The 17870-nt window shown below is 50.2% G+C and overlaps 6 protein-coding genes across 6 annotated transcripts; 1 reads left to right on the plus strand and 5 right to left on the minus strand.

Moving 5' to 3' along the window:
- Positions 1–1945: 1945 nt before the first annotated feature.
- Positions 1946–3123, minus strand: PC9H_007385 (uncharacterized protein; the record flags this gene model as incomplete). Its single annotated transcript, XM_036776916.1, has 8 exons — positions 1946–2021; positions 2075–2141; positions 2194–2336; positions 2389–2554; positions 2610–2746; positions 2799–2864; positions 2925–2994; positions 3045–3123. The coding sequence occupies 8 exons, from the start codon at positions 3121–3123 to the stop codon at positions 1946–1948; spliced, it is 804 nt and encodes a 267-aa protein (XP_036630536.1).
- An 804-nt stretch (positions 3124–3927) lies between these two features.
- PC9H_007386 (uncharacterized protein) lies at positions 3928–5071 on the minus strand (the record flags this gene model as incomplete). The annotated part of the gene is made up of 8 exons (XM_036776917.1): positions 3928–3986; positions 4048–4162; positions 4219–4300; positions 4395–4445; positions 4501–4577; positions 4630–4711; positions 4766–4842; positions 4901–5071. 8 exons carry the CDS (start codon positions 5069–5071, stop codon positions 3928–3930), a joined length of 714 nt encoding a protein of 237 aa, XP_036630537.1.
- Positions 5072–5863: 792 nt separating this feature from the next.
- Positions 5864–6987, minus strand: PC9H_007387 (uncharacterized protein; the record flags this gene model as incomplete). Its single annotated transcript, XM_036776918.1, has 7 exons — positions 5864–6046; positions 6096–6123; positions 6173–6239; positions 6291–6433; positions 6493–6658; positions 6705–6841; positions 6902–6987. The coding sequence occupies 7 exons, from the start codon at positions 6985–6987 to the stop codon at positions 5864–5866; spliced, it is 810 nt and encodes a 269-aa protein (XP_036630538.1).
- An 852-nt stretch (positions 6988–7839) lies between these two features.
- On the minus strand, positions 7840–13332 carry BUD4 (Bud site selection protein bud4; the record flags this gene model as incomplete). Its single annotated transcript, XM_036776919.1, has 11 exons — positions 7840–7951; positions 8004–8260; positions 8315–8715; positions 8761–8915; positions 8965–9106; positions 9161–9236; positions 9296–9427; positions 9479–11071; positions 11126–11334; positions 11381–13061; positions 13276–13332. The coding sequence occupies 11 exons, from the start codon at positions 13330–13332 to the stop codon at positions 7840–7842; spliced, it is 4815 nt and encodes a 1604-aa protein (XP_036630539.1).
- Positions 13333–13594: 262 nt separating this feature from the next.
- On the minus strand, positions 13595–15804 carry PC9H_007389 (uncharacterized protein; the record flags this gene model as incomplete). The annotated part of the gene is made up of 10 exons (XM_036776920.1): positions 13595–13992; positions 14045–14157; positions 14211–14364; positions 14415–14705; positions 14759–15191; positions 15250–15296; positions 15350–15392; positions 15450–15546; positions 15604–15713; positions 15766–15804. The coding sequence occupies 10 exons, from the start codon at positions 15802–15804 to the stop codon at positions 13595–13597; spliced, it is 1725 nt and encodes a 574-aa protein (XP_036630540.1).
- A 1155-nt stretch (positions 15805–16959) lies between these two features.
- On the plus strand, positions 16960–17834 carry PC9H_007390 (uncharacterized protein; the record flags this gene model as incomplete). The annotated part of the gene is made up of 3 exons (XM_036776921.1): positions 16960–17331; positions 17383–17609; positions 17672–17834. The coding sequence occupies 3 exons, from the start codon at positions 16960–16962 to the stop codon at positions 17832–17834; spliced, it is 762 nt and encodes a 253-aa protein (XP_036630541.1).
- Between the last annotated feature and the right edge of the window lie 36 nt (positions 17835–17870).

Here is a 17870-nt window from a genome sequence, read left to right on the forward strand (position 1 = left end):
ACGGTGAAATGGAAGTGATAAGTCCATCTGAGTCGAAGGAAACTCTCTTAGACCGGTGTCAGTACGGCGACACGGTGGATGCACCGCATACTCCAGCGTGTTCCGTACTCTAAAGCTTCAGTCCATCGGTTTTTGTAGTTCTGCGTTGAAGCTCTGCTCACTCCGAGTGGTAGGATTGCGAAAACTACGACACTTGAAAGGTCATTGGCACCTTCTGGGTCGTACACTATCCCATCTTGCCTTAAAATCAGGGTATCCCTGCGAATCCACGCAAAGAACATACTCAGTGACGACACTGTAGAAGGGCATGGAGTTACGATGAAGGAAACCCTAGCTATCAAATAACTATCAATTGGGTCACCTTGAGTAAGATGAGGTTGAGGAAATCATCCTCTCTCACCAGTACAGCGTTGGCCCATACGGGTAGCGCACGAGTAAACAGAATACCCCGTTCGCCGCGAGCAGGGATAACAACGTCCATTAATGATCTTTAACAGCTAGCGAGCTTCGTGGTTACCTACCTTCAATCAGGAAGAAACTTCAAGTCCCATCGTGCATAAGTAATTTCACGAGAGGCACCATGCCTCAATGTAGCTGAGACTAACGCGATTCGAACACAGGAAGCCGAGTCACCTCGTAGAAGCACGATAAGCTCTATACTTCAAAATATTATCATTGTGGTGACCGGGAGAATACAGAATTCTAGTGCGGCTACCCACGGGTTAGTATCATCCAAGTACACAAGCAAACTGAGGAAAACTCCCACCTCCATATCCATTCGACCTATGCTTGTAGTTCAGTGACATCCTTCACGTACACACCCCATGCCAAGCACTGACCTCCTGATCTACCGTGGTACAAATGTCCCAGAGGATGAATGCAATGGCGGAAACTATAAGAATCCGTGATCTATCATTGGAATCGTCGAAAGCGTTGGAAATCACCTCCTACACTGTTCGCGATCTGTATAGCTTCCGTGGGCAAAGAAGGCACCAGTGGTTCGTCTGGACTTATTTCAGTCATCGCAGGAAGAAGCCGCAACAACAACTGACAAGGCGGGTGTCTTTTACACACTTCCCTCTAAAACAGCATCGCTGTTCTATCATATTGGCCATCTTGGAAAGTGGGAAGAAACGGCGGCAAACTATGACAACTTTGAACCAGAGTATCTATGGGGCGATTCCCGTTGCAACAAAGATGTCAGGTCCGCGAGAATGATAGTAGTAGGTAGAAATTTACAACGGATCCCGAGATAAGTCATTGGTATTTGTGAAGTTGTTGCAGTTGATGTTCCACTTCTGAGGGATCACGAAGTTTCTATCTTGAGATGACACAACTACAATCCAGATTGACACTGTTCCTCAGGCAAATCCAAGAGCGCGACTTTAAGATTTGATACCTTGTTTGAGGCCTTTGTGTCCCGAGCGCGCCGAATGTTAGTTTAAAGGAGTCTTAAGGCCGAAGAGACACAGTGTCAAATGTCGCTAGTTCTGTCGAGGACGAAGGAATTGTGAGATATACCAGTGGACACCCAAGTACGATCATGACTTCAAGCCCACGAACCTCGCCTTCAGAGATTCATCCAACTTTTGGCTCCAGTTGAACCAGGTTGAAGGGTCGCATTGACCCTAACGCGAAGTCAAGTTGGACTAATACACTGTCACATTACATAATCAAAATTCATTATTGCCATCTACGGAAGTTGCCAGTGTCCTGACAATTTTGTGTCTTGTTACATGGAACAAATGGTAAATACATCTAGGTCTCATAATCGACATTACGACGAACCTCATCAAGTTCATAATTACTCAAGTCACGGCTGAAATCATTCGTGGAGAATGGTTGGCTCGCGAAACAAACTTCGATATCTTGTGTAGAGTCTTCTCGTCCATTGGGGTGTATTCCGATCTCCCTAAGCCTGAGAATCACTCGATATCCCTAGAAATCAGGGATTGTTACGTTGATCTAATTTACTTGGATGGAGGTGACATACGACAAAGGAGAAGCCCGACAGAAGCCAGCTACGGAGGTATGTCAGCCTCCTCTCAAGGAAGAGGGCACCACCCTAACGTACCAGAACATCAAAGAACTGTAAGGGTAATCCGTCACAAAGTTGAGAATCCCGTTCGCGGCAAGCAACGCTGAACGTAGATCAACACGTTGAATGGGGTGTTTGGTTGCGCTCTCTCGTACCTTCAATGATAAAGAATGCCCATGTTCCGTCACGCATCAACAAAACGGTCAGTGGGGTCCGTCCCCAACCCTCTTTGACCGCCTGTGCAAACTTATAGAAAGTCAAGGCGAATAACAAAGTCTGGAAGACAGGCGTGACAACGCTTGGTGCGCAGTGAGTGACGAGGGGTAGATACTCCAAATGACAGGGCGTACCCAAATATCACAGCGGTAGATGGTGTATCAGTGACCCCACACCTAGCGTCGAACAAGAATCCATGGGCAGAAACCGAGATTCCTACAATCATGCACGTCACTTCCACGAAGTAGAGGCAGCGAATAATCCATCTAATGGGTCGACAACCCCCGTACAATGCATCAACTGCGAGTCAGCAGAATTTAATAACATGCGGCAGCAGTATCGGGATCCGACGCACCACGAAGGAGGAGAATATACTCCACAGCCATGAATAATAACATGGTCGCTACTAGTTGGTATAGCTGCCAAATGAGGCACTCCCTGTGAGAGAAGGTCAACCCCTCGGGCTCTGTGGAACCTATGGGAAGGATAGAACTATGATTAATGTTAAGTGAGCGAACCAGGTATATCTGCTGAAGGCGCTCACATCTGGAGAACAATCGGAAGGTAGCGTACGATGAGATACAAGACATTGGCGAATGAGAATGGCTGGCTGAAGAAAAAGGATTGGTATTTCTACTAGAGATCAATTGAAACTGGGAAAGGGTTCCACCTCCATATGAGTTCTACTTCTTGATCCACCGTAATGCAGATGTCCCACAGCAGGAAGGCGATCGTTGCGACTTGAAGAGGACATGTCAGGACAACCAGAGGGTTCCGAGATGAAACTTACTACTGCTACTACTCGCAATCCGAAATGCGACCGCCGCTTCCTCCGGTGAGAGCGTCTTCGTTTTTCCTGCGATAGGCATGATGAAACGGGCGTGCTCGCCCTACCGAGACACCTCCGGTGCGACGATGTTTGCTTCTTTAAGAGTAGGACCTCAGTGCGCTGCGGAAAGTCTTTGTAGTTCCATTCGGTACGAGCTCAATGCCTTGAGCCTCCAAGCGTCTGACGAATTTATAGCCGTGATGTACAGTCTGTGAGAAAGATGCTTCGAGCGCGAACACCTGTGGCAACAACTAAATTCACACCCGACGGAAGAAGGATCGCTAACCCCGCTGCACCCACCAATATGACAGAACAAGCCCCTGCATCAAGCTCGAGGGCGGCACAGTTTTACCTTCCGTACCATGGTGAATTGGAGAGGAGGGGTGCATTGACGGGCGGACATCCACAATCCACATGCCGGAATCCAGATTCCGAATCCCGGAGGTAACTAGTAAGGAAGAACACTGATGTCGATGAACGCCGCAACTTGGATTGGCGCCGCACTCCACTACTCCCGACCTCCATGGAACAGAGGGTGATCTGTTTGGAAACAGAGTACCAATGATGGAAACAACAAATGTCAGAGATTGCGTTTCTATGCCGTACCGAAAGTCACACCTGCTGATGCGAGGAAATTATCATCATTCCGGTGTTGGATACTAACATGACGTGATGCGTGCTCGAGGAAAGCATATTTGACAGAGTTTGAACGTCTTCATCATGTAGATTGCTCAGCCTCTCTGACGGTGACATGTACTGAGTCGCCGAAGCCACTAATTGAAGTTGCATGAATTGATGACAGTAAAATTACAGAACGGGATGTTCATTTCTGGTACTGCCTAGTTCAGAAAGATATCTTCATACTCACCGTAAGCAACTTTACGATGCCGTCCTGAGAGATATCTGCAACAAGGTAGTTAACCGTTATCTGGTAAAATCTGGAAGATGTGCGGCAGGGACTCACTATGATTGACGCCCTGAGTTCCAGCAGCTAACAGGCCAGTAAGACTTGTCGATGTGGTGGTAAATTTCAGCGGTAAGATGGGGTGCTTGTGAGTCCCAACGGCAGCGGCGACCAGCTAAAGCCGAAGTAAAAAAAAAACTGAGGTAGCAAAGAGCACAAATTATTGCATACCTCATCACGACCGATATTATAGCCATCGGGGATGATGGTATGGTGTTGAGATAGGTCCTGAATTTGCGTCAAACAGTTAGCACTGAGTGGAAATGTAAGGCATACCTCCTCTTTTGAAACACTACGGTAGAGCTATGGGTGAGATTTCAGTAGATTGATGCAAGTGAAGCACTTACGCGAGGAAAAGCGCACCGCTGTTCGCACTCGATCCGTTCTGAGTCCATGCGCTGCAGAGCGGACATCAGAGGGGGACATAAAACAAAGGACGAAAATGAATGATACCGGAAGTGGTTACCCCCTTGCAAACTCTCGAGACAAGTGCCTACTGCAATGTTTCCGAAATCGGCCCTCCATACGCCCTAAGAGCAAGAGAGTCGGCATACTGGACGCTGAAATATGGGGTTTATCTACCATTTCATTGACATCGCCATTCCCGTCGCCTAGGTTGGCTGTTTGAGGATCACCTATGTGGAGGCCAAGACATTCCGTAGAACTGGCGCGCCGACGAGCTTAAGTTAATGGCTAAATAACCGTAGCTCAAGCTCACAATCCTATAGCTTGGGCGAAAAGGGTCAGGCCACCCTTGGTCAACACAGCTGAGCTGCTCTTCGCTGAAATGATCACCTGCAATGCCCTTGCGTCAGCTTCGTGCAACGTATGCATAGCATTCTGCGCAACGTACATTGAGCGGCTCCCCGAGGCCTCCAGACTTGTCGAGCATGGAACCTCCGCCGTTTGCGACTGGGAAAAAGTCAACCGAAGCATCTGCAGCCTGGGTTTCAGTGGGCAAAGCTAACGCGAATTGGCACATCAACGCGATAGTTGCGACCGAGAGTGCTGCAGTGACCATCATGCTGATGTTTGGAAGTCAACTTCGGGGGCGAGGTCAGGACAATCCCTCCATCCCATTCCAGTCAGGTAATATATACATCGAATAGTCCAGTCAAACGTTTATGCGACAGCACCATGTTGACTGGACCACATGCTCAGGAAGTCTGGCTGAAGCGAGAAATGCAGAAATACTGATTTCAGGCGGGCGAAGCGAAACAGCAAGTAAAAGGGACACGCCTTCCATGCTACACGTTCGCGCGACTCTCGACCGCGAGCGAACATAAGCAGATGCTTGAGACCTTGAAGGGGATCCCACATGATCACCTCCGAGGGAACCGAACGGGAGGTCCCCCTGGAAATGCGACGTAATAATTCCCACCGAAACATCGTCTACCACACGGCTTCGTCTTTTGGAAGCCTGCGAAGCACCGGAGGCTGAGGAACCCGAAGGCCATGAGACTTTTGCGTGATCAAACGATAACTATAAGCCCCAAATTAGTGTCAAACATTGATCTCAACGCGGGATCACCTACGAACGTGCGACGGAACATGATAGGCCAGATTATTCGCACTTCAGGAGAAGGATCGACGGAAGTATCACTATGCACGCAGTTGTATTGCTCTCAAACATAGGCGAATACAGGACCGGTAGGCCTATTTCTTCTGAGGGCATAGGCACATGGCATGCAGAGGAAGCAAGGTAAGTAGATGGAAGCCCCTACGGTTTGCATTGTCTCATGCTACTATCAAGGCAGCGATCACCATCCTGTAGGGGGTTACCCTTGGCGTGTGGGGAATCAAGCAACCGCGTGCGTCAGATTCGCGCGATAGAGGTGGCACGATTCGTGGTGTTCGACAGCTCGTGGGATTCCGTTTGATTGTTCTCAGCATCCGAGCTCAGCACTGTCGAGAAGCGGTACCCGTTTGAGGAGCGCGACGTGCTGGGGTGGGGCGTACGTACGACCACTTTCTGGAGATTCAATAGAACACGATATCCCTATCACAAGTCATAAGCGAGGTCAACATATGGCACGCGAAGTACTTACGACGAAGGAAAAAGTCGTTAGCAGCCATCTATCAACGATTGAGAAACGGCAATCACTGATGAAATCGTAGGACCTACCCATATAGAACCCCAGCCAGTGCGTGGTTTTCAAGTCCGAACAGTCCAGCCTCCGCGATAACAATAGCTAGATGAATACCATGAGACAGCGAAAGACCTCCCGTTCGACGGAACTCACCGACAAGGACGAAGAATGCCCAGGTACCATCTCGCATAATTAGCTCCACTAAAGGGATTCGCCCCCACCCAGCGCGCACAGCGATGCCGAACCGCACGACTGTGAGAAGGAAAAGGATGATTTGGAAGAGGACTGATCCAGCTCTGTCAATATCGTCAGGCGCGAAGGTAAGGTGTGGCTCGAGGGGTAAAGGGATCCGTACGCGTATACAAGTAGGGACTGAGGAACGCCTGTCGTTGAGCAGTCCGAGCCGAAGCGAATGCCCGGGATGGCCAGGGTCAAACCTACGATCATGCAGACAACTTCCATGAAAAAGAGACACCCGACAGACAACCTGATAGCCCAATGACCATTGTACAAGGCATAGACTGGGGACCGTCAACTCAACTGTTGTTGCGTGGAAGAGACGCGTACCTCGCAGGATGAGGATGATGTCCACAGCCGCAATGATTGAGACACTGGCTACACCTTGGAAGACTTGCCAGATATAACAGTCATGGGCAGTATAGTTGAAGGTTTCCGCTATTTCGGTGCCCACAAATGTTATGGCTCTGAGATGCAAGACATTAGGGGGTTCCCCGGTTAAATGGTACAACCTAACTGAAACTCACATCTGTACCAGCGCTGGCACGTAACGAATGTGGAAGTACAGAAACTTGGTCACTGACCATGGCTTTCTGCAAAGAGATAAATGCATGGTACTTTTTTCGCATTGATGTAGAACTTACGGCCAAATAAGTTCTACCTACTTCAATCAGAGATATATGAGACAGAACACTAAGATCGAACGTACTTCGTTGTCTGTAGTTATGAGGATGTCCCAGACCAAGAAAGCCAGAGATGCAGCTAAACCAAGTATGAAACAAAGGCCTCTGAATGTAGTTCTCGAGCTTACCTGAGCTCAAATTGACCACACGCGCGCCGAATACTGCTTCAATCGGAGTGGGTATTGGGTCCTCGCGTCCCATGAGCCTGGTTGTTTCAAGAGCACCCTTGATGTCCATAAAAGTGGGCGACATGGCCTAAGAGGAGAAGAAACGCAGAATCTCTGCACCCACTTGCGGGCAAGATATATGCAATGGTGGCTTCCTAGTGCCTGCTCCTGTTGTTCGATCTCTCGCGGGAACATATCTGTTTTGCCAATAGGGGAAATCTGTGGTGGTGTCCATGCGATGCTGATCATCAGTGTTCTGCATAGATCAAGGACTGAAGTTAAACTGAAGGACGTCCAATATGCGGTGGTCAGCAATGGATGAACATACAAAGGGCGGTGACTGTCATGGTAGCTGGCAGGTCTGCGCTTGAGCGTCGACTACACGTGATCTCAGTCGCGAGCAACATTCTTGACGATACTTAGATACAATCTGTACACTGCATAATACATGATATATAGAGTTCATAGAAAAAGGCATAGTATAGGTACGATAAACTGAAAACACAAGAAAGGAGAAAGCTCAGGTACAACACACGCATCATGCCTTGAAGGAAAAGAGAGTCAATGAATGTAGTGATCATATATCTAGTATCATAGCGATCATTAGTCGAGCAATTACGCCCTCGCGTTCATATTCTTGGAAAGTTCTTCTTGACGCTGCCACAGGAGTTCCGCCCAAAGGGGATGGGGAGGTATATGTCCTACCAGGGCCCGCAAAACCTCCAACCTAGAACAGATATTAAGACGGCGTTGAAAAGTCAAAGAAAGGGGCTACGGACCATCTCGACTTTTCATCGTCCGTATCCGCGAAGAATACAATCTCTTCGTCTCCAGGGAACTTCAGGCGGAAAGATCGTTCGACACCTCCCAACATGTCAAAGTCAGACTGAGGGCTGTGAGGGCCGTTTCGAGTGTCTTGATCGTCTTCGATAGCGACCGCTCTCTTGAGGTCAATCGTGGCTGTGGCCTTCTTGGTAATATCATTGAACGCTACGAGATGCCCGCCGATCACTCGGAATTGTCGGCGGCGCCACGACTAGAAGTTTTTGTGAGAATCGTTGCTAATGAAGCGCAGCCGATAAATACGCACACTGCAATCACCACCGTTCTGTGTCAATATACCTTCGAAGTAAGTGATCTTGTGCCAATTGATATATCGCAGTCCTCGATGGCACTCATCCAGACTCTGCGGCAGTTGATCTTGCGGAACACCCGGCAACGGCGGAAGCCTAAATATCTGTAGGACGATGTCCCCAACTTGAACTGTAGAGTGCTTGTTGCCAAGCTCCAAACGTTGCCCGATCAGAGGATAACTGGTCTCGAATATACGTGTATCACAGCGCGGAGCGACGTCCTTGAATGATATAAACGCGCGGGCGAGTGTACCGTCCGACTTCAGATACCGAGCCAAGTTTTCGTTTAGTCTTTGTATCGGTTGTGGTTGCGGTGTGGGTTGAGAGGGAGGGGGAAGAGGAGGCGATCGTTTTTTATCTTTTTGTTTTTTTGGTGAGTGATGGAAAAAGCCTAGGACACCACCTCTTGAGGATGACTGTTGGACGATGGGGGGAGGGGAAGGAAGGACTGGTGCTAAAGGAGGTGCGGCAGGGAAAATGGATTTAAATAATGCTTTGACGTGTGGGTCTTGACGGATTTGAATGGTAAGAGTAAACTCGAGCTTGCTATGTTCAATACTGAAAGGGAATGTCAGGGAAGCCAAAGATCAAGATCACTAGTGCCTACAGTTCAAATTCCTGTTCTATACGACAATCCTGAGCGAGTTTGCAATCAGGAGTGGTGACATAATGGATTCCGTTGTTGAGTGTACAGGTCATGGCGGTCGGTTGCTCTGGAAGTGGTAGATGGATGTTCTTCACACCGAGAACTAATGGCAAATTAGCATGGGAAATCGAATTACCAATGTACATCGATGTATTACCTTTGACGAAGACCTTGCCGTATGCTTTACCTTTCTCTTGGGTACGATACTCCTTGATTTGTTTCGAGTACTCATTCTAGATGGAGCAAATAGCACACTTGAGCATCAGTTACCCGCAGGCGACAGAAAGCTCACCATATCGGAGGGTCGTCTAACCGTCCGCCAAGCTTTGCCAGCGTTGACATCGCCTGGCCCCGCCATATGTGAGACTCTATCAACATCGGCTGATGCATAGACAATCTCCTCACGCTCCCGCACGAAGTATTTCTATACAGAAGTTGAGTATATGACCAGCGTGCAGACTGAGCTAACAATTACCTTCCCCTTATCCATCTTCCGCAGCTCTTGTTCAATGCTATCCGTTAGAGGGTCTTCGGGGCATTGAACGTTCAGTGTGCTGGTGCCACTCCCTTCCCTCACCGCGGCTGCTCTTCGCCTGGCATTGTCTCGCAAGACGTCAGCATCGCCCGTACTCATACTCCTTCTCCGGCTGGGCCTCCCCAGCCCAACGTTAAGATATCGATCAGGCCGAGGAGAATCATCCCCCTCAAACATTTGCTGTTCTTTCCGCCGGGCTTCTCGTCGCTTCTCCAAGATAAGCTCTTCACGTGAACGGATGGCATCTTTGGGAGGAACAGGTGGCGCTGTACTGCCTGTGCTAGCGGTCCTGCTCCCAGGAAGGGAGCCTGCTCGGTCAAAGACTGCGCTATCTGTCGCCGCTCGCGCCATGGGTCTCGCACTCTCTTTGACGGTCGGCGGCGATGTAGGCACACTGATGTCAGTTTGAGAGTCATCCTCACAGGTGGTATTTGTCGTCATCGAGTCATCGACACGGTCTGCACCAATACCCCCAGAACTTCCGACGTCGTCCAAAAGACGGTCAAGGGCGGACTTCATATCCACGTTTACATCGACATCGCCCACGCGGACTGATGTTGTTGATTCACGACTGGAGCGAGTGGCAAGGCTGGATGCCTCCATCTTAACAGAGGTCGGCTTCAGGGTCGAAGTGCTACCCTTGGAACTCGTGCTACCGACATCAATTCCTAACCCTCCAAGTCCGAATTTACTTCCGAAGTCGAATTTAAGGCCGAACGTTGATTGCGCCGACGGAACCCTGAGTCCAAATTCGCGTGCGGTAGATGGCCCTGGTCGAGATTCCTCCTGGCTCCGAACATCTTCGTCGCGTCGTTGGGGAGGCGACTGTCGGACGTCCAGCCTTTGAGCAGTCTGGATAGTAGCCATTTCAACGCTAAACGCGCTGAGGTCCGTCATGACTGACATTCTGTCCTTATCACGAGAGGACTGTCTCCCCTCGCTGTCTGCCGCCGAAATATCGTCGCGCGAAATAATTGAATCCGTCAAGGATTGATCTCCCATAGACTGGTCATCCGGAGTGGAATGCTGACCATGAGATGAATTGTCTAGAGATACGTCTGTTCCCAAGGCATCAGCAGCTGGAGATTCGACGTCTTCAGACTGCGATGCTTTGGGCATGGCCGGGGAACCGCTTGGTCTTGGGCCTCTCATTCGACGCCGAACTTCATCGCGAAGAATCCGCGGACGTAAAGCGGTACGACCTCCAGCAGAACTGCCAGGACTGTTTAGGCTACTGGTGCTCGAACGGTTGGACAACACGTGGGCAGGGGAAGCCCCCCGAGACAGCGGTGACATCGCTCGCTGCTGAAGAGCCGACTGATACGGCGACCCTCTCCCTACAGGAGAAGCAACTCGATCGAGAAGTGAGGGTGACAATGTGGGTGACGACAGACGGTGCCGGAGCATGGATGGCGGCGGCGGCGTGGAGATATCCGGTGTCGATGCGTCAAATAAGACTTCGTCCTTGATCAACTCCCCTACATTGTTGTGACCAAACGACATCTCAGACTTGGTAACGTCCAAATGCGAGACCTGCTCGCATCATATCGTAAACCCCGGAATACATCTCATGTCGAAATTGCTCACCTTAGAGTCCCCATCTTCGTATGCCAAACCTAAGTCAGAATCCAACATGTTGAGGCTTACTTCGGAATGCCCAATCGAGAGATTATTTGGGTCCAATGCGTCATCCACGGAGTTATTAACGTCAGCTGGGAGGGGCTCGTCTGTGAGGCTCGGTACGGCGAAAGGGTCCGCTCCTTGCATAGGGACGCTGCGAGAACTCGATGGTGTTCCTAATCGGCATTAGATTTGGTCAATACAGAAACGGGGTCAACCCACCTGATGGCAAATTGAACTTCGGGATCAAACCCTCACGAAGATCACCGTTGTGATCCCACTTCGCAGGGGTCTTCATCGGAGACGGAGATGCGGGCAGCCTGTTGACATACTCCTCGCGACGATCCTCTTCTGCTCGGGCAAGGCGAACCCTCTCCATATGGGTGGACCGACCCAACGGTCCTTCAGAAGACTTCTCTTGGGCCGGACTGGGACGCCGAGGAGGTGTCGAAGGTGGTTCCGGGAATTGGCTCAAGTGAGCAGAGAAGGGGTACTCTTGGTGCGAACCATCGATTTCGGGGAGAGGTCGCCGTTGCTGGCTCTGTAACAGGTTGATCTCGTGGGCAGGCGGGGAGGGCAATGGATGGTCGCTCTTATATTGATGGTGCCTATCCCTATGATGCGTCCGCCCAAGAGGAATCCCGTCCTCCGTTTCGAGATCAGGTGGCAAATTTGGGGGAGGGGTGCTTGGAGGGGTGCTAGTTGCGACAGGATCATTCGACGTCCCGGGGTTGACATTGTTAAACATCTCATCCACGAGTCCAGTGATGCTTGAATCTGGGTCGAGCGTGAGGCCCGGTTCGTGGACATCCTCCAATAGAGCTATGCTCTCGTACGAGCTATCTACCGTTTTCGGTGGCTCTTCGAAGCTGTCGGGCGGACCATGTAGATCCCCATTGAGGTCGTACGAGTGCGCGTCGTCGTGAAAGGCTTCATCGAAGTGCATGTCCATCTCCGGCTCTATTTCTGGAGCACTCGAAGAGATAAAAAATGGATCCGCGTCATCGTTATCTTCAAGTTGTCCGAAGCCCTGTTCTTCGTCACTTTCGAAGGCGTCACTCTCTCCTTCATGTCGGTCGAATTCCAGAACGTCGCAACGCTCGTCGAATGTGACTGTCTTGCGACGCTCACGTTTGCTAGGATTGTTCACGCGGGGTCCGTGCATACGCCTTGAGACTAGGGATGATCTAGCGGGAGAGGCTGCATTTGATTTCGCCGACGTCGACGCCAACATCCTCACTCCGCCTGGTAGAGCCCGTTCTTCGACCTGAGGATCTGGGCTTCTTACGTTCGGAATATCAGTCAGTACACGGGGTGGCGGGGGAGGTGGCGGTAAAGGATCTTCTTCCAAAGAGGGTGTGCGTCTGAAAGGACTCCTTGTAACGGGTTCTTTCTGAAGTAAACCCTGGAATGTCTTCGATTGTTTGCGTTCCCGTTTTAAGGCAAACGGCCGCTCGTTCTCGTTCTCCGCATCATCATGCATCGAAGATGGTCGCGGTCGCTTTTCGCCTGAGACTCTTCGCGGGGACGCTGGAAACGGGACAGCAGCTGGTCTTGAGGGTGTTGGCGTCGGAATTTGTGATTTGAAAGGTGATTTGGATACGAGGTTGTTGCTTCGTACGTGCTTGTAGCTTGAGGATGTTCGACGGGGGAGGTCTGCTCCTGGCGGTGGCGGTCTTACTCGCGGCCTGAGATTCGGGGAGTCTCTCTTGGCGATACGTAGCGGTGAGGTGATAGGCTTCTGCTCTGAAGAGCCTTCACCGGTTTGCGATGAGTTCCAACCCATCCCCGACTCCCTGAGAATTGAGGATTTGATTGGATCCAAGCCATTGCTGGGAGAGAAAAGACGGTCGTGCATGTGGTTGGGCCCGGCCATGGGAGGCATATTGCGTTCACCACCGGTCTTGGGTGAGTTTAGTACGGTCGGTTTCGCTGAAAAGACGGTGGCCGTCGTCCAGAACGACGGAAAGGGAGGTTGAGGGGGTTGAGAGATAGCGGGTTATTGACTGTTATTGAAGTGGCATTCAACAAACAAGGCGGCGTGGGAACTTTAGCCTTCACAATCAACCGCGCGCTAGTCAGGTGATCGCGACCCCAATTTGGCTTGTGAGTCGGACAGTTTTCTGAACACACGTAGGACGGTACGCTGGTACGAGCAAGTCCAATGCGCACATATGGGGTCAAGCTCGAGGGGCGTATAGTAAGCCGTTCAATTGAAGTAAGGAAAAACAACTGGTAGTATCGCTACAACTACTGCTACTGATACACGGTATGGGTATAGTCCTGCTCCTGTCCATGATATATGGTACAGGCGCGCTGCTAGTTCATAGAGGGAAAGAAAAGATGATGGGATGAACTGTGAATACGAATGCTGAGTTTTTTTTTGTTTGTAAGTGTTCAACGTTCAGTGTCCATGCCTGTCTCAAGGCGCTCTCTTCAGTGCTTGCCGATCAGTCCTAATTTGCCTCTCTCCAGCCTGACCGCAAAGCCTTCCAAAGGCTCAGTTTCCAAGTTGTTGATCGCATACTCCGGATGAACGACCCTCCTTGCGTTGATCTTCTTGACGACAAGCTCCACATCCGAATCTGAATCCTCCGAGGTGTCCTGGGACTCTCGACGCCCACAAAGAGGCTTTATCTGCTGAAGCAGAAGCGACGTGTCCATAACCGGCTGAGAGAGATCCATCAGTTGCCGCGCCAATGCGCCGCCTTGCTTGAACACCCGTTCGTGTTGCTCTGGGGAGGTTGGGTTGAAGAGCTGCAGGCAAAAGTCAAGAGACCTTTGGAGCTCGTCTTCCGAAAGTCTGGCCCCCATCTCAGATGCTCCTTGAATCACTTAGATGACAGTTAGCGACGACGGCCCTGCAAAGTGAATTTAGAATCCCACCTGGACGAAGGTACGCAAACGCTCGATCATAGTTGTCTTCATCGATTTCCGACAAAACGTCAAAGTTTTGAGCACGCATTTGTTTGTACGCGCTGAGAACGACTACTTGGAACCTATTAGGCTCGGTAAGTCATACGAACTACTTTTATGCAAGCTAGATGTTTACCTTGTGTAGCTCGTCGCTACCCGTTTAGTATGCCACTCAGTAGCCTCCAGCTCCGTACAGTCCTTTCGGATCGATGCACAGATGCTAGCAGACGCAGCCAAAGCAGACGTCATAGCCAGGTGGATGCCAGACGAAAAGAACGGGTCGATGAACGCTGATGGCCAATTAGCAACTTGATTGACACTTTTGCGCCCAAAGCCTTACCTCCTGCATCCCCCACGATCCTATACCTTTCCCCGGCATACTTCGGCGCTGAGTAGCTGAAGTCGCTGGCGCTTTTGACGGTTCCATCCACCATTTTCCCTTCGCCTATCAGATCCACCAACCCCGGAGCCAGGAGAATGTTCTCCAGATAGCGGGACGTCATCGTAGAGGAACCATCGCCGGTCGCGACTTGTTGCTTCGTTCTGTCCGTATGGGACTTCTGGTTCATCACAATACCGACAGAAGTAGTGCCGTTGTGTAATGGGATGAACCACGCCCAACCAGTCTCATCTAAATTAATATCGTATCAATCACTGAAGCTCTGATGTACGATCTGCACTGACCTGTCAATGCCTCGAACCACGGGGCACCTTCGCGCTTCGTGCCCACTCCGTAAGTACCCACATTCTCCCAGTACCCCCATACTGCAACATTCTTCAGGGATTCGTTGAACCGCCTGTTTTGTAGATATTTCGTGGACATGATTCCTGCACGCCCAGTCGCGTCGATCATATAATCGAATGTCGTTACGCCTTCAACTCCCTGTGACGTCCCCTCCGATGCATCGCCGTTCGACTCTAACTTCTTGAACTTAGTTTGGGGGGACGTTGGCGGAGAGAGGGGGACCGGGGGCGGTGTGTGGGTCCATGACACCGAGGTCGGTCTTCCGGGATTCGACTTCGAAAATTCGATGCTATTTACTTTCGTTCGCTCGTAGATGGCCGCTCCCGAGGAACGAGCATGGTTCATCAACATCTGATCGAATTCGGAACGAACCTAGATGAACATCGGTCAATTACCGACATTCGGATATGCGAATAAGGATATGCCTTACCACATTCCACGCATTATTGTTGTGACCCAAGGCCACGAAATCGGTGTCTGTGATAGCAGTCAGGTTCAGCCCTGCGGCATTACTTCCAAGAACTTCTTACATCCTTCTTGCTTGTTTTGATTAAACTTAATCGCTGATCCCGGCTAATTTTTGGATACGTCAGGGGCCTGTGGGCAAGTGCGAACGCAGGATGCATATACCTTGCGACAAAACCCATGGTTGGCGAGTTTCTCCTCCGCACCGATGAAACGGAGGTAGTGCCTGACGGATGGAATCAGGCTTTCTCCGATGTGGTATCTACATCCAATTGCGCTGTCAGACTCATAATTTATGTAGATACATACATCTTTTTACCTCGGGAATTTGGATGCTTCGAATACAGCGACCTCAATGCCCTCGCGAGCTAGGGCAGACGCAGCATAAGTGCCGGCAGGCCCACCCCCGATGACGAGGACATTTACATGCTACGACACTCGGTCAGGAAGAGCTCGAACACGACAGCGGTCGTGAGCTCACCTTTGGTGGTTGTGTATAAGGCTGGGTAGACGAGGCCATTACTGTGGAACGAAATAGGTGAGAAGGGGACGGGGAGACGAGGGTGATGGGAGGAAGGAAGAGGGAGAGAGGTGGCTTTATAGGGATTGGGGACCTTGGATGACCAATCCAAGCCCGAAGGTATGTTCGAATGCTTGTCTGCTACCGCGGCTCTGCGAACCGAAATGAGAGTTCTAGTATCGCGAAAGGCGAACGTCCTTCCCGTTATGGACATTTGCATTCTACATCTATCTGCATCAACCCTCTCCACATGGTTGTCCGCATGCACGAGGAGGCCATTTATCTCTATTATCCCATTCGTCCTAAAGACGTTCGTGTGAGGTGCACCTGCCCCAGGTATATGTCAGTAAGTACCAATAATCTGGGGCGCAAGTAGATTTCGGGTTACGTTTGGACGGACGGGAAGCGTAGATAGTAGACAATTCTACTGGACAGAATCTGTCCAATGAGTTTCTTTAGATTTACATGAGGCCGCTCGGAGGAACTGGGACACCGTTGAAAAGTCGTCACCCTGTAATTTTACTGTTGAACGAACGGGGTGAAGTGGTTGGCGTTGGTCTCATGGAATATACGAACTAGTCATTGCTTCTCCGAGGCCGTGCTAAATTGTTTGGAGTACTGCCGGCATACCCAACCTTCGAAAATTGTCCTTCAACGGAGTACAAATTCAACGAATAAATGATGTACTCGGGAGAACTCAAATAAATAGAGGGCAAATCCTATCCACGCGATTGTTGGCACGTTCTGCTGGTTAACCTAGGGGGCCTGGCGTCCTTCCTCGGAACTTAAGTCATAAATTCGCACTGAGCTTGATCTATGAGCTTGAGGCTTGAGCTTAAAGAGTGCTCTACTATGGCCTGAGATTTTTACTTGCGTCCCTGAGATTAAAGGCTATACGGTTGAGGATATCGACGAGATCTTGGTCCGCGACACAAAAATCACACAGAAAGCTCCTGATTCCTCCTGAGGGAATCTGAGATCACGTGATATATGCATGATCGCGTTTGCTAAGCGCGCAATCTGATACCACCACTTGAACTATCATGGGGGCCATGGAAACACTGACTGAGTGCATTGACAGCCTCAAATTTGATGGAAGCCCAGACGAGAAAACCAAACACAAAATGATCTATAGCGAGTATCTTCAGGCATCCTATGTTGTTGCAGTTTCTGACGTCCTCGAACCAAACCATAGCTTACATCGAGCAGCATTTTGTTGCATCTGCGAAGGGTCCTCCTCCCCTGGACGTACTCATCTATGCTGCTCGGAACATATTGTTTCCAACCTTGAACATCGATCAGATTCCTGACCTACTTGACCTACTATCGACGGTCGAGACGTATCGCAGACACATCGTGCTGAAGGCGGACGACGCCCTGGCTTTCCATGCTCACTGGAAGAACGAAAACGTGGAAGAAAGTGTACTTCTTACCGCTGAGGAACATCACTTCGCGGGAAGTATCGTAGCTGAAAACTCAACAATGCGAGACTCTTATAAGTCCGTCATTTCGGCCTTGTGCCAGATGGTGAGTCCGCACCACATAGACATAGATTCGACAGGACATGGAATCTTGTAGGACATCTACTACCTCTGGACACGCCCTGAGCCGTCGATATCCAAATTAGCTGTACGGATGAACGAGTATTACCCACCGTCCAACAAGAAATATCAACGACAATCGGCGCTCTTATTCCACGCCGACCTCTCAACGACGGAGAGGGCAGACATTGAGGTGACGTGCAGAGAGACCATCGAGTTCTTTCAACAGTCTCTCTCCTGGGCGCTCTCACACACGGATCCTGGGTACGTGCCCTGCATTTGAGAAAATGTCACTCACCTAACAAATTTTGTACTTCACACTCAAGACAACCACTTTCCGAGTGTTTCCAATCTGATAAATTTGCGAATATCTGCCGCCCGGATAGTATCAAGTTTGCTGTCGACGGGGCAGCTGCATATTTAACTCGGGTTCAAGAAGACTCCCATAAATTTGAGCAAATCTTCAAAAATGGCCCTACAACGGCCTGACAGCGAATAGTTGGCGAAGACTATGTATTATGTATT

Source organism: Pleurotus ostreatus, assembly GCF_014466165.1.
Source record: "Pleurotus ostreatus strain PC9 chromosome Unknown scaffold_5, whole genome shotgun sequence".
In the NCBI taxonomy this organism is placed as follows: Eukaryota; Fungi; Basidiomycota; class Agaricomycetes; order Agaricales; family Pleurotaceae; genus Pleurotus; species Pleurotus ostreatus.